Source organism: Tarenaya hassleriana, unplaced genomic scaffold (genome assembly GCF_000463585.1).
Source record: "Tarenaya hassleriana unplaced genomic scaffold, ASM46358v1 Cleome6, whole genome shotgun sequence".
In the NCBI taxonomy this organism is placed as follows: Eukaryota; Viridiplantae; Streptophyta; class Magnoliopsida; order Brassicales; family Cleomaceae; genus Tarenaya; species Tarenaya hassleriana.
This window is the reverse complement of record NW_010968505.1, coordinates 2938589-2952368: the sequence shown is the minus strand read 5'-3', so window position 1 is coordinate 2952368 and position 13780 is coordinate 2938589. Positions and strand designations below refer to the sequence as shown.

Genomic DNA, 13780 nt, shown 5'->3' with positions numbered 1-13780 from the left:
TTGGTATTTATATAAAAATTTTGAAAAGTTCATATATTGATTTGAAAGTTTTATAGTTTAGGTATTTATTTGGGAATTTATAAAAGTTCAGATATTTATATAAAATTACCCCTAAATATTATATACACAGATATGGATATTTCTGGATACCTTTAATTTAATCGCGGATATCCATCTAACGAGTATCCGAATGTTGTAAGATAATACCATTTTTTTTATCCAAAAAAAAACGCGGTGGTCAACCGTGCCCATCCCTAATTCGGAATATGATAATAAGTAAACTATCCTGAATGTTCACCCCAACTTTTAAAAAAAAATCAGAGGTGGGGAAAAAAATCATCCAAATAAAAATCACCACAAAGATCTTAAATTTAACATAAGAAAAAAGCATATTAAATAATATATTTAAGGGAATGTTTTCCATTTTTTTGAAGTTCGAAATCAGAATGACCAACCAAAAGACCCATATGAACATATGAAAAGAAAAACGGTTTGTCTTCTTCAGGAAAAAAAACAAAAGGATCATCCATGGCCGCCAACTCAAGAAACACAAAAAGAAACAGCAGCTCTTTTTCATGAACGGATGACCTCAGCAGTCAAAAGCTTCCACCTTCGAATTGAGCTCCTATGATCATGGAGAATGGTCTGGGAAAAAAAAAAGGTGGCGGGAAAAAAAATTTGAAACCAAAAGGCTCGTCGAACCCACTTCAAGGATCGCATCGCCATTATCATTCTCCTGCTTCTGTTTCTTCTACTTCTTCCCCTTTCCAGACAGGTCCTTACAGCCGTTGTCTGAAACGACAGACTTTGCTGCTACTGCTGCTTCATCCATTCTCTCATCCGCAAGAATCTCCTTTGAACGACACTCCTCGCTGCAAAAAGCTATGCAACCTCTGCAATAGTTTCATATCCCGACCAAGAAAACGTCATCGGTTTCCATTCCATCGCTTGAAAGTTAGTAAAGAACATGTTTATACTGGCTGTATGTTTTCGTTGAAACTGAAAGAAGTAATGTTGATTGCCATGAACGTTACACAAAATCCGGAAAGAATCAAACTTTTAAGGTTTTGCTATTCGGGTACTTAGCATTTCTTTATCCATTTGCTCCTGAAGCAAGGTTTCTTCTTTTTATTACTTAACATATCGATTCATTGATAGCAACGAACCGTGATTTCGTGACTACGTACTTCGCATTCAGGAATTTAGCTACAGTGTTAGTGTTGAATCTATACTACTGAAAAGGGTTCATACAATGGCAACTATGCTCTCTAACCGTTGGTAGACATATCATGCACGAGGCTCTAAAGTGTACTAGGTTGAGAGATATGAGTACCTGTACATGTATATGGCTTTTCCCTGCAAGCCCTTGCTACAGGAGGTGCAGAAGCTCAAGAATGTTTCGGGTGGGACAACATCAGCTAGTTTCGTGAAAGGCATTGAAACAACTGCGAAACCCTTTTGCTCCTTGTAGCGAAAACCTTCGTTCAAAGCATTAGTATCCCAATTTTCCAAAACACGATCCCCGTAAAAATGAGTGGTTTTGGGGTTAGGACCATGAGAAATGATACAAGTATAAGCCTCCGAGAGCTCAATCTCACTTTCCGAATTCGGGTCCATACACCCACTAAGAGATTCCAAGCTTTGCTTCAGAGGAGAGCCGTCCAAACTCGGAAGGTGTGGAAGGATATCAGGTTTAGAGGCAATGGCTTGGTAAGTATCCTTCCCCACCTCAGAGTTTCCAGAAGAAGAGCCCTTTGCACCGTAAGAACTCAGCGAGCAAACAGGGTCCTGCTTGATCGGATTGTCTTTGGTCTCAAATACAGAACCAAGCTCATCATCTTTGGTTGGAGTCTTGGCAAGGGTTTTAGGGAAAACAGGGTAATCTTTCGGACAAGGATTCTTCTGTTCATGAGCCTTTTCAACACCTTTCGGGCAAATGGGGTAACCAAACCGCATTCCAGGGGCGAAAAGGATGTTCTTACTCTCAGATGATCGAAGAACCTTCCCCGATTCATCGGTGCGATCCTCGAGAGAATCCACAATACTCAAACCTACTTTCCCAGAATCCCAACTCTTTTGATGCACATGGTGGGCTGCCTTTGAGGATCCAGCAAATGGGGCCCCGAAACCCGAAAACAACCTGAAATCCAAAGGGGAATTAGGGCTCCAAGCTGGATCATTGTCGGATGTACCCTTGTTGCTTAGACCCACGAACAGGCTCGGGATGCTGAAAAATGAGCCTTTCCTGTGGTTCTTAACCCTTGAGACCTCAGATTGTACCGGAAAAGATTCCGAAGCAGACACCATTTGATGTTTCTGATTGGACCTGCTCCTCTTCCTCAGCATTGTCTGGGTCAAAATAAAACAAAAAATATGAGCTGAATTATCGATCCAATGACCGGGAACATGTCTGAATCAGTGAAAAGATGCCGATACCCATGAGAATCACCAATCCAAGTGCAGCATCGATCAAACGGACAATATCTAACTCGATTTGAATTTCACACACGGGCACTAACATGTATGAACGCATAACTTAGTTTGTGAATGTGCATTGAGAGATCAGAGGAAAAAACATTACAGGGTATCATACGGATCATCGTACACGAAAACCAAGGAATTTTCTAACCGATTGAAGGGCCAAAGGGCTTCAGGGAAATGGTTTATCAACTAGAGATTGATCGTTCGAGTGAACCGCAATGGCAGAAAGTTTATGCTCGTCGATATCTTATACAGAACACACGGGAAAGTGAAAAAGAATGAAACGAGCCAACGAAACGGAGTCTGAAATCACAAGCAAACAAGGCCCTCGAAAGAACAAGCGCCCAGATGAGAAATTCCAAAAGGGAGTTCAAAGCAATTCTCAAAGCAAAGGAATTATCCATATAGAACATGAGGATATTATATATATATACATATATATATATGTATATGTATATGTACAAAGAGTATTTGATTATGTAGAGAAGAAACGATCATCGAGAGTTAAACATCGGAACAGATTCCTTAGCTTAGAATAAACATAAACAGTGACAAGCCATAAAGAAGACGCTGCACAATCTAGAGAATTTCTCACGGAACTGTGCCATCGAGAGGAACCCAGGACGTCAAATTCAAACAGGAGACGAAAAATTTTCAACAGGAAAAGTTACCTCGTTGCCTTCCTCTTCTTTTCCTCTGAAAATTTTCACGAGCTCTTGAAGAAGAAGAAGAACCCAGAAATGGCAGAGAAATAGCACAATGCAAGCCGTCGTCTGTCACTGTGCAAGCCTTGCGAGGCACTCCTCGCTCTCCCCTCAAAATCAGCGCACCAAGCTTCTCAAACACCTCTTCCTCCCTCTCTCTCTCTCTCTAGAATTCACGCTTGACGATGGCACTCTCTCAGAAGTGTCCGTACTGCGGTATATATAGGGAAATATAAAAAAAAATGTTAGCTTTTTTTATATTTTATTTTCCTATTAGTCCACCAACTTTCTGTATGTGACCATTTAAACCCACTCGGTTTTCAAGTACCGGGCTAAACCGGTCGTTCGATATTAATACTTCTTTTGCTATGCCATGTATACGGTTATAAATTTGGTCATAATGTTCCACTCGATTTTCATATAGCCAATTTTTTTAGTTAAAGAGAATTTACCGTATTCATTTTATTCAAAGCAAAAACTTTCTTTTATTGTTCGTTTATAATTCGCGCTAAAATTTGAGATTTAGCGTAAATCGTACGGTATCGCCTACTCCCGCGTTTTTTAAACTCAGATTTGGAAATAAAAATAACTAAACTCGATATTATTTTTTCTTATTTATAACAAATATTCATATCAATTAATTATTTTTATAATTATCTCGATAATTTCAATTTTAATATTTACTTTTCTAATTTTTTCAAATAATTCTTTAAGGTGATTAAATATATTTAAATAGATTTTCATAATAATTTGTAACATAAATATTTTTATATATTAATAATTTACTTATTTTATAATTTATAAAAAATGCGAATAAAATTTCATGTATTAGTAAATTTTAAAATTTTATAATATCATATTCAAATTTAAAAAAAAAATAAAATCACCTTACATTTATATAAGAAATTAGTTTATTTTAAAAATATGTATTAAAAATTGTAATTTGAGAAAGTAATATGATTTCCAAATTTGTATTTAAAGTAAAATGTTGGACTTGTTTGAAAATATTGAACAATAAGGTAACTGTAAAAATTCTGAAAACCAAAACGTTAAACCAAGCCGGTCTTTTCCTTGTTTCTTTTTCCCCCATAATATGCAATAAAATATATGGTTCTATACACCTCAGCTCCCTTTTTTTTTAATCTAAATGAAAGTATTTTTTTTTGTTGAATCTAAATGAAAGTATTAATTGTTAATTATAATGTTTTTTTTGGTTTTTTTCATGTAATTTTCCTTTTGCGCTTTACTTTTTGCCATCCGTCATTTTCTCCCATATTTGTATAACGAAGTTACCTTTTAAATCTCAATTAAACCGTATAAATATCTGTTTTCTTAATTTATATATTTTTTAATTTATCATTTAATTTTTTATTCTTTGGAAACTTCCACTTATGTCAACATCAGAATCTATAAAGGAAGCACCATTGAATAATGACACTTGGTTTAATTCCAAATGACGGAATCCAAACCAAACAATTATGTTTTGTCCTTTCTAGTTTTATTTTCCCATTTTTTCCCACCCAAAGTGGCCCTGCATGAGGTCTTTCTATATAAGTTACAAATTAAGAATACTGTCATTAATACACAGAAGATATTTTTCGACTAATTTTAGTATATAATAGATATTTAAAATTTAATCCAATATTTTAAAATTTTAATGATTTTTTAGGGTTTTCCAACTGAATTATCTAATTTAAATACCGAGTATAAATTAATCGTACGTTGAATGCAGAAAAAACTAGTGATATAGTAAACAAAAATTTTTTAGTATAAGATTATGGTTGCTAAATTTCCATTATACAAAACCAACTTCTATAGAAATTAATCATACATAGTAATTAGAACAGTAGATATTGCCACTCCGCAGTAAATGTTTTATAGCTATTTAATTAAGTGGACAAAAAAAAATAAATTAGGAATTTAGTGGCAAGTACGAGTCTCCCAGAAAGGCCTCATTAAAATAAAATAAAATATACAATTTTTTTTTCTTTGGTATCATAAAACGACAAAAAAGGTGACGTGGTATGTGCTTCTAAAGAGGCTAACAAACGGTGACGGCCTCAGGCCCAGAGACAAACGGCGTTATAAACAGCATTACATAAAAAAAAAACACAATTGGCTTGAAAAAAAAAAGAGATACAGTTATCAAGCGTTAGCTGACATAACGAGAAGCCAAGCAAGTTGACCAACCCCCGGTCCAGACTCCCCCCCCCGTGTTAAATAATATTTATGAATAGGATTTTTAAATAAATTTGTTAATTATTTTAAAAATACTTAAAGTTTTTAACCCTCGTTCCTAATTCTTAATGTTTAGCAGATTTTGATTAACTATATATTATAAATTAGCCCAACTTCTATTTATATAAATGATTTGCTCATAGTTTAAAACAAAATTAGATCCATTAAGATTTTGTTGTTGACCTAACCATTTTTATGAAATAGTAGATAATTTAATAATGAAATTATTCATTTGGAAGAACAAACTATCAAAATTATGAATATTATAATCAGTATAATGTTTTAGTAAAATTTTATGTGTCAAAGATTCTCCGCCACAATTAATTATTAATATTGTTTGGTAAACTAATTGTTAATATTCATTATTCTCTCCGCGAATTCTTGAAATGATATTTATATTAAAAAGAAGAAGATTAATAACATATCGTTTAAAAAAGAAAAAACTAATATATAAAAGTTGTAGGAGCATTTCATCTCTGCCGGATTTTAAATTTGAACTGTAGACCAGTGGCGGATCCAGAAATTTTTTTCAACGGGGGCAACAAATATAAATATGATATAAAATATAAAAAACTAATAAAAATATATTATCAGAAAAATATTTTTCATTATATAGCTAAATTCTCCGATCTTTCATTTTTTTAAATCTATCCCTAACAACTTCATTTATAATTATCTCAAACATATTTTTTTCAATAAAACAAATTAGAAAATCACTCAAAGGCTGATCACCAATCCGATTACGCAAAGTTATTTTAACATGACTAAAAACTGTCATATAAATGAGCAATTTTGAATTTATTCCGTTAAATAGATCATTAAATTTTGGACACTGTAAATTTTTTTGAGAAATTTCTCAATAGATTTCTCTGTTAAATCAATTATGAGATTTGTATAAAAACAAATTTATTAATATGATAGATATTTAGAAATAAATGAATAAAAGATAAAAAAAATATTTAAAATAAAATCCAGAATACTTACATATTTTTGTTGGTTTTAGTTTTTTGGATTTGATTATTATTGGATTTTTATTTTTTTATTTGATAAAAGATTAAACAGAATTAATTTGGAGTTGGTAAAGAATATAAAAAAATGAAGGAGAATGTAAAATTGGTAGAAAAAAAATTGAAAAAAAAAGATTTAGGGTTAAAAAAATGAGGGGGCACCACTTAATTTTTACTGGGGGCATTGTTATAATTTAATTAAAACTATAAGTAATATTTCTTTTTTTAAAAATGTGAATGGGGGCATGTGCCCCCACTTATGTGCAAGTAGATCCGCCCATGCTGTAGACCAAGTTTTCATACTGAATCGTAACAAAGAAAATACAATAAATGAGATAAATTATAAAAACACTTGTTTAGTGCCAAATTACGTCTTTAAATAAATCGATAAATTCCGTTTTTTTTTTCGTTGACGGTCCGGTCCGCTGGGAAGTGGGCAACGGACCAATTTAACGGCTGTTGTCCTTATATATGCCACGTGGACTGGGTCAGTAACCTGATCAGTGAACCAATGGTTAAAAAATCTGAATAGCATAATTCTTTACCTCTATCACTTTTTTTTGTCGTTTTTTGCTGACTCAGCTTTGCCCTTTCTCTTTTTCCCTCATTATTCGGTCTGAACCTCCTTAGATAGACACGTGTCCAAGCTTGACTAGTGTCCGTGTAAGATCGAACGGCGAATATTCGAAGATTCTAAACGAAACAGACGCTGAATCGACGGTTGAGATTCATCTATACGTACGCACGTGTCAACTTTGATACGGTGCGCTTTGGTCGACCTCTCTAAATATTAGTAACTTTTACATTATAAATAGGAATTTTCAAAATCTTTACGCATCCCGAAAAATTCCCATGTTTTTTTTTTGTATTTGATAGGAGAAGTATGATTATTTAATCGTGATAACATTTTAAAAACCTAGACTTGGTTAGATTTTACGGAAGATACGCTGTTGGTGTGTCGGATCATTTCGAATTATTTAATGGTAATGTTATTTATTTATTTTCACTTAAGGGCTGATTATGCCTTTTCGTGCTGTTATAATAATTAATACGAGGCAGTGGTTGAGTACGACGTAGGGAATATACGACTCACATGATCTGCTGTCAGTTACGAATTTATGAAATAATAGATAAATTTCTAACCGAATTATATTATAGAAGTGAATACGGTCGAATGGAATGTAGCGAGTTCATATATGTTGTGGGTTAAGAGATTTTTGTATGACTATGAGCCCAAGCCGTACTTGCTGGGCCCAAACAATTTTTATTATTAATCGTCTTCTAAGAATTTGAAAATAGAAATCTGAGAGACCAATAAATTTTCCCTCGCAAATACAATCTCTCTCTCTCTCTCTCTTTCTCTCTCAAGGAGCAATGACCGGTTCGCCGTCACCGATTGGTGATCATCTTACTGTTCATCATCTTCAGGAGCAGGAGGCTGAATCGGATCTGTCGTCTCTCGTATACGGTTTGTTGCTTTCTCCTCTCGAGAGTATGCGTATTATATCCGTTCATTTGATTGGTGTGATCGCGATCTCCGGGTTCTTTGCAACGGTTCTGAACTCTTGTTTTCGTTTGGAGTTGCGATCTGCTCGAGAAAAACGAAGTCTGGTAATCGATTTTACAAAGGCCTTGGGTTTTTACTCCAAGTCGGTGAAGCGGAAGATGTTTGTTTCGACTAATGAGTTAGCGATGATCCCCATGCTCAACCTTGCGATGGATTGTTAGATTGAAATTTCCACTGTATGCTAATTTTGAAAAGTTAGATGGCTCAAATTATTTCGACTGGAATATGGAAATTATCGCAGTTTGTGTAACTTAGAAACACTTTCGTCGGTTGCATCTCGATATATAGGATTTAGAAGTCCAGCAACATAGATCAGATTCTGCGTTCTTGAATCTTGATCGTTGCTACATTTTTGTAATCCGTTTGAAGGCTATTCTCTTGCACAACAGAGAGAAGAAGTTGCTTGAAATTAATCATTTAGCGCTTCGAGGATTACGGACTTGATAATACATTGCAGATCCATGATATTGTAGCATGCCCTACTTCTTTTATTTTAACAGAGTTTGTGAGAGAATTCCGGATTTGTTCTGCCACAACGGACCTTTTTTTTATTTTATTTTTATTTTATAAAATAGCGCTGATATGTTGACAAATTACAAGCGCAGAAATGTCACAGCAAGTTCAGATGGCAATGGAGAACATGCTCAAGATGGTCAAGTAAGTTCACCCTCAGTACATCACAGCTTCGGCGAATCCACCATAGTAGCTCGGTTTCAGATGATGAATGTTGTTCGTTTTGAACAGTTTTATGCCTGCTCCTGTTTGTTTTACCCCCCGCAGTCATCGTGGCATCTTCATACAAGTGTTTCTTGCTTGACAAAAACCTGCAGTGAAATCGATCAAAATTCTATTGGAATAAAGGAAGAAATTGAGAAATCCAAGGAGTATGCTGTGGAGAAGAAACGAGTCCTTGAAGATGAGAAAGAACAGTTCCAGAAAGCCGCCTACACTATTCTTGACATGCTAAGCAGCCGAGATTAACTGCGGTAATTCGCAACACTCTCGGTAACTTGTACAGTTTCCGTCTCTTTCTTCGCTTTTACAGTACACAATTATCCATTAGAACCCACGTCTATAGTCCCATTAGTTTGATAAGAACATTCCAAATCCACACTCAACTGACCCCCAGACAGAAATCTCGATCGGTTACTGCTTGTTTTGTCCTCTTACTAGTATATGATTGCTACTTAAACTTCACAATGTAAAACAGTCGTTTCGATATTGACCGTATTATTCCATGGATTTCACACCTAATCCTCTACTTTGAGCAGAGGCTCACGCGAACGGGCATCTTCTGCGACAAACCGTGCTGTTTTGTATTGCAACATTATTGAACGCTAAAAAGGAGGTACGAGCTTTTTGGCATATCGCTATTATTGAGCCGTTTGGTTTACTGTATGTTTTTTTCCCTCTTGTCCTCTGCTGGCTATAACTCGCAAAGAATCATCTAGAAAAGGTATAATGTCGTGGGATCGTCTCGTTTTCCTGATGAAAGATCATGGACATAACCATGCCCAGAATACATTTAGGCTGATATTAAAATACTAATTGTATTTTAATGCCGTGGTTAGAATCTCTCTTAAATTCTGATATATGCAACTTCACTCAAGTGTAAATAAAATTTGTGGTTACTGGCAAAAAAAGAAAAAACAAAACACAGCTTGATTTCATTTCACATAAATTTTGTGGTTGACGGTAAAAAAAGGAAAGGGAAAGACTTCAGATATTTTAGAATCCTACCCAAAAGATGATTTCATCGCGCGCGCGTGTATTGTTATTCTCCGGACCACCTGATGCACTTTTCATATGGCCCACAAAAGATCGGCCTTTTCATATTATGGGCCAGCCATTGAAGATGGATCCTTTTAATAATTTATAGCCCAAACGGAGGGAAAAATGGGCGACGTTCTTTACGGATGCCATGACGTTTTTCGCTTATACAACGCCACGCAGTCTTCAAGTTAAAAGGATAATACAAGCCTAAAAACTACCATTGAAAAGAGTTGAGCAGTGATCATGGTCATGGCACTAGATAATAATACAACGACAAAAGCACAAGCACAAGAACAACTCCATCTCCGTGCCCCAAAAAAAAAAAAAAAAAAAAAACAAAACCAGTTCAAGAAGATGCAGCGGCTGCAGCATGTGATTTCTCCTTCTGCGTTATGATCCTAAGCTTCTCGTATGCATCAGCGCAGGCATGAGCATAGTCGGACAGCGCCCGAAACAGCTCCGGCAATCTGATCTTTAAGCTGTTCAGAGATTTCTCCCTCACCTGAACACAGTGTCTCTGGTACGCTTCCACTTCGTCTTCGAGCCTCTTTCTCAGTGTCTCCACTGCAAACCTTCTCTCTGAGACAGGGTCTTTGGGGTTCGTCACGCTTGCTCCATCTTCTCCGCCTTCTGCTTCGTCGGGTCCTCTTTTCTGCAAGTGTTTCTGGTACCATTCCTCGAAAGCTTGGTTCTTTTTAAGAAACTCCTTCCGGGTCTCCTCGCATCTCTCCTTCAGTTTCATCTCTTCTTCCTGATGAAGCAAAATGGTTTTGATCACGGCCGCGAAGGACGAGATCGCTGACTTGGCGACCTCGTCGGGGAGTTTCTCGAGCCAATCATGCCATGTGTGAAGAAGGGCTTGGATCGGTGGCCGCTGAGGTCGGGGAGGGGAAGAGACCTTCTCTTTTAGGCTGCTCTCGATGGGAATGAGGTTGAGCTTCAACCAGCTGTTGAGAGCGTTGATGTACTGTTTCTGATGCATAACAAGCCTCTCGAATTGGACATGCCATTCTTCCACGATGTTTCCGAATTGACGGGTCCGCTCGTGGTGGTGTTTGGTGGTTTCTTTCAGAGAGCCGCAGATTTCTAGGGGTTTGAGGTCTCCAACTATCTTTAACTGGGTATCATGGTGTATGCACATGTTTCCCCACATCTTTGCCATCCTGCAGATACCATGTTCAGAGTATCATGTTATCCAAAATACGTTCCGGGATTATGCAAGATCCATTCTTGAATGAGAACTTACCCTTGGACGAGGGAAACGAGTTTCGGGTACAACTGTTCATCCCTTAAACGGTTCACTTCCGAGACGGTTGAATCCATGGACTGCATGTCGACAATGTATCTTGTGTGCAGATGGCTCACGGCCGCCTTAGTTTTCTCTAAGGTTTCTGCACTAGCCCCTCGTTTCTTCTGCCTATTCAGTAAAGAAACCTTCTTCTGATACTCTAACTTCATAAGCTCACCTTGCTATGGAACGTGAAAAAACGAAAATACCGCAGCACAAAAAAAAAACTTTCAAAGTGAGAACTCATCGTGTTACTTTTTTTTTTGGTGCGGAAAAAGATCACTTATATTGGCTTATGACATTTACCTTGACTTCGTCATAGAGTTTCTTCTCCCAAGCTAATAACTTGTCCAAAACAGTGGCATGAGTTTCATACTCATCAGACTCGGGGTCATCTTTTCCGCTTTCACCATTGGAAATACCTCTTAACGATTTATTCCAAGTTATAACCCGCATTACCCTTGCGGAATGATCGACATATCCTGAAAGGGAAAAATCAGACAGCATTTGATCAGAAAGTAAACAGAGATTGTTCAAGAAGCACATGACAAAGTAAAATACCCATTATAGCAGTATTTAGCAAAAGAACATGGCCAAGGAAGAACAGTTCCAAAAGCATTCTGATCCATTTGGTAAGATAATGACATCATGATAGCAGCAAAGCCTGCTTAAGCATCCATAATTCAATACTCATCAGCTCCAAATTCTCACCAAAACCGACAGAAAGAATCAAAAAAAGGAAGGAAGACAGAGACATTAACTTTGTTTTAGTGGCTTTTGGAGGAAAAAGTAATGGAGGAAACCGCAAGATCTATAAGGTTCATTTTAGATTCTCAGCAAAAGTTCTATAACATTAGACAAACCTACAATTCCACATACAAAAAGGTTCAAGAGAATATTCATATACTAAAAACCTCACGAGATCTACAAAAAATTTTCCCTTTCCTCTTCATATTCTTCTTCTTTCTTTTCTTTTTTTTAATAAAAGCACCTAACTTTCAAGCCAACCAATACTAAGTACTAATAAACTTTTCTCAGCAGAAGGGGTGATATTGGAGTAAATGGGTTGAGAAGAAGATGAAAGCTTCGATTTTTAGCAAACCCATGTAAGAACTGATCATAAACACCAAGGCAAAAGCTTAACCAGAGAGATTTGTCTAAACAGTACTAGAATCATGTCGGACTTAGAATTTCTCAGGGCCCGAACCCTAAAATAAGATTCACTCGGAAGGAACCCAGGTCAGAAAATCCAATCAAACAAAGAGAAACGGCAATCATACCTCGGTTATCTGCGAAATTAGAATGATAATGTAGCCTCGTTGCTTCCAACATCTTGGACACTTCTTGGGCACTCTCTGACGCCTTAAGGAATCGGTCATCGATCTCATCCAGAATCTTCATCAGGTTCACGTTCGACGTTACGGATTTGACAGTCACATTCCGGAAATCTGGAGGAGCCGTGTTCGAGTGCTCAATCTTAGCTTTCCCTTTCTTGTTATTCTTCAATGCCTCCGCCACCACATGCTCTTCCTCTTCTTCTTCTTCATCATCATCTTCTTCTTCGTGTTCTTCTTCGATCATTTTCTCCGGCGTCTTCGGCTCGATTTCTTCAGCTGCATTGCTTCCGGAGATCTTATGGAACCCACCAGACATCTCATCTTCTTCGACATTCATATGTAGACCATTGTTCCGATGCCCATACCCGTTTCCGATTTCCCTATCGTCCAAGCTGGGTCCTGGCATGTTCTCCACCATGAAGAAGTAATCCCAGGCGATGTTATTCGCTGGCGACGGAGTCACCATCTCCGGCGTCTCCGGTCGCTTTCCGGCATTCCCAGTATTCTCCGGCGTCCGCGGCGAAACCTGTTCCTCCTCCTCCACCTTCCGAACCCCGGCTCTAGAACTACCCTTCCCTTCCTCTTCGTCCACCTCATCTTCTTCCCCTTCCTCCTCAATCGTCATGGAATCCGCCGCTCGAAGCTTCCTACCTCGAACAGCCTCTGTGGGTAAGCTAATAGCGCGCTTGATCGGAGAAGGAGAGAACTTAGGAAGAGGAGGCGGCGGCGGAGGGAGGGTTTCGATCGGCGGAGGCGGAGGAGGCTGGGGGGCGGGATCCACAGGCTGGTGGTGGTGATGCGGCTGCTGGTGATCGGACAGGTCTAGGGTTTGATCAGATTCGCCATGGCCGTAGTCACTGAGAGCAGCTCCGGTGTTCTTCAACGCCATGGCGTAGGCGGAGTGACCGGCGGCGAAGGCGTTGCGAGCCACCACCGCCTCCTTCATCACGTTCCGACGCTCCTTGCATCTGGCCACCGCCTCTTCATTGTCAACCCTAGACTGTGCACACCCCATGGACGCACAGAGTGAGTGAGTGAATGTGAGAGAGAGAGAGAGAGAGAGAGAGGAAAAGGGAGAAATGTATATTTTTTTTTTTTCGGTTGCTGTTTCGGGAGGATGAAAAGAAAAGAGTACTGACAAGAGAGCAGAGGGAGGGAGATGGGGTGTGAGGAGAGGCACCACGCGCCGCGAGTAGGAGATTGCACGTACTCGCTTAGTCGGATTACATAGTGTCCTTCTCGCTTTGTTTATATGCGCACACGCGCATTTTAAAAGCTAACGGTCACAAATCTCAAAGCACATACGTCGTCGTTTCTTCAGCAGAGGAAACATAACGTGTTGAAACGCCTACGTACAGTTTTGGATCAATCATGTCGTTTTTGAA

At 37.9% G+C, this 13780-nt stretch overlaps 3 protein-coding genes across 7 annotated transcripts; 1 reads left to right on the top strand and 2 right to left on the bottom strand.

Annotated features, from left to right (window-relative positions):
* Positions 1-390: 390 nt before the first annotated feature.
* On the bottom strand, positions 391-3357 carry LOC104799214. 4 transcript variants are annotated; one of them, XM_010521619.1, is made up of 3 exons: positions 3153-3357; positions 1334-2349; positions 391-893 (listed from the first exon to the last, which is right to left on the bottom strand). In XM_010521619.1, exons 2-3 carry the CDS (start codon positions 2344-2346, stop codon positions 752-754), a joined length of 1155 nt encoding a protein of 384 aa, XP_010519921.1. In that variant the 5' UTR covers positions 2347-2349; positions 3153-3357; the 3' UTR covers positions 391-751. The 4 variants fall into 4 exon arrangements, with proteins under 4 accessions (XP_010519921.1, XP_010519923.1, XP_010519925.1 ...); XM_010521621.1 differs by lacking the exon at positions 3153-3357 and adding an exon at positions 2582-2820; XM_010521623.1 differs by lacking the exon at positions 3153-3357 and adding an exon at positions 2630-2820.
* A 4395-nt stretch (positions 3358-7752) lies between these two features.
* LOC104799213 lies at positions 7753-9521 on the top strand. Its single transcript, XM_010521618.1, has 4 exons — positions 7753-7898; positions 8603-8654; positions 8828-8983; positions 9269-9521. Exons 1-3 carry the CDS (start codon positions 7805-7807, stop codon positions 8976-8978), a joined length of 297 nt encoding a protein of 98 aa, XP_010519920.1. The 5' UTR covers positions 7753-7804; the 3' UTR covers positions 8979-8983; positions 9269-9521.
* A 437-nt stretch (positions 9522-9958) lies between these two features.
* LOC104799211 lies at positions 9959-13507 on the bottom strand. 2 transcript variants are annotated; one of them, XM_019200832.1, is made up of 5 exons: positions 12339-13507; positions 11365-11540; positions 11017-11240; positions 10105-10933; positions 9959-10067 (listed from the first exon to the last, which is right to left on the bottom strand). In XM_019200832.1, exons 1-4 carry the CDS (start codon positions 13408-13410, stop codon positions 10117-10119), a joined length of 2289 nt encoding a protein of 762 aa, XP_019056377.1. In that variant the 5' UTR covers positions 13411-13507; the 3' UTR covers positions 9959-10067; positions 10105-10116. The 2 variants fall into 2 exon arrangements, with proteins under 2 accessions (XP_019056377.1, XP_010519919.1); XM_010521617.2 differs by having other exon boundaries at positions 9959-10933.
* Between the last annotated feature and the right edge of the window lie 273 nt (positions 13508-13780).

Excerpts from the sequence above, each read along its gene's own strand:
- LOC104799214 (XM_010521619.1), bottom strand. The coding sequence starts at position 2,346 with ATGCTGAGGAAGAGGAGCAGGTCCAATCAGAAACATCAAATGGTGTCT. Across the intron at positions 894-1,333 it reads AAAGCCATATACATGTACAG|AGGTTGCATAGCTTTTTGCA; the intron begins GTACTCATATCT and ends AAACTATTGCAG.
- LOC104799213 (XM_010521618.1), top strand. The coding sequence starts at position 7,805 with ATGACCGGTTCGCCGTCACCGATTGGTGATCATCTTACTGTTCATCAT. Across the intron at positions 7,899-8,602 it reads TCTGTCGTCTCTCGTATACG|AAATGTCACAGCAAGTTCAG; the intron begins GTTTGTTGCTTT and ends TTACAAGCGCAG. Across the intron at positions 8,655-8,827 it reads AACATGCTCAAGATGGTCAA|TGAAATCGATCAAAATTCTA; the intron begins GTAAGTTCACCC and ends AAAAACCTGCAG.
- LOC104799211 (XM_010521617.2), bottom strand. The coding sequence starts at position 13,410 with ATGGGGTGTGCACAGTCTAGGGTTGACAATGAAGAGGCGGTGGCCAGA. Across the intron at positions 11,541-12,338 it reads TAATTTCGCAGATAACCGAG|GATATGTCGATCATTCCGCA; the intron begins GTATGATTGCCG and ends TTTCCCTTTCAG. Across the intron at positions 11,241-11,364 it reads AACTCTATGACGAAGTCAAG|CAAGGTGAGCTTATGAAGTT; the intron begins GTAAATGTCATA and ends CACGTTCCATAG.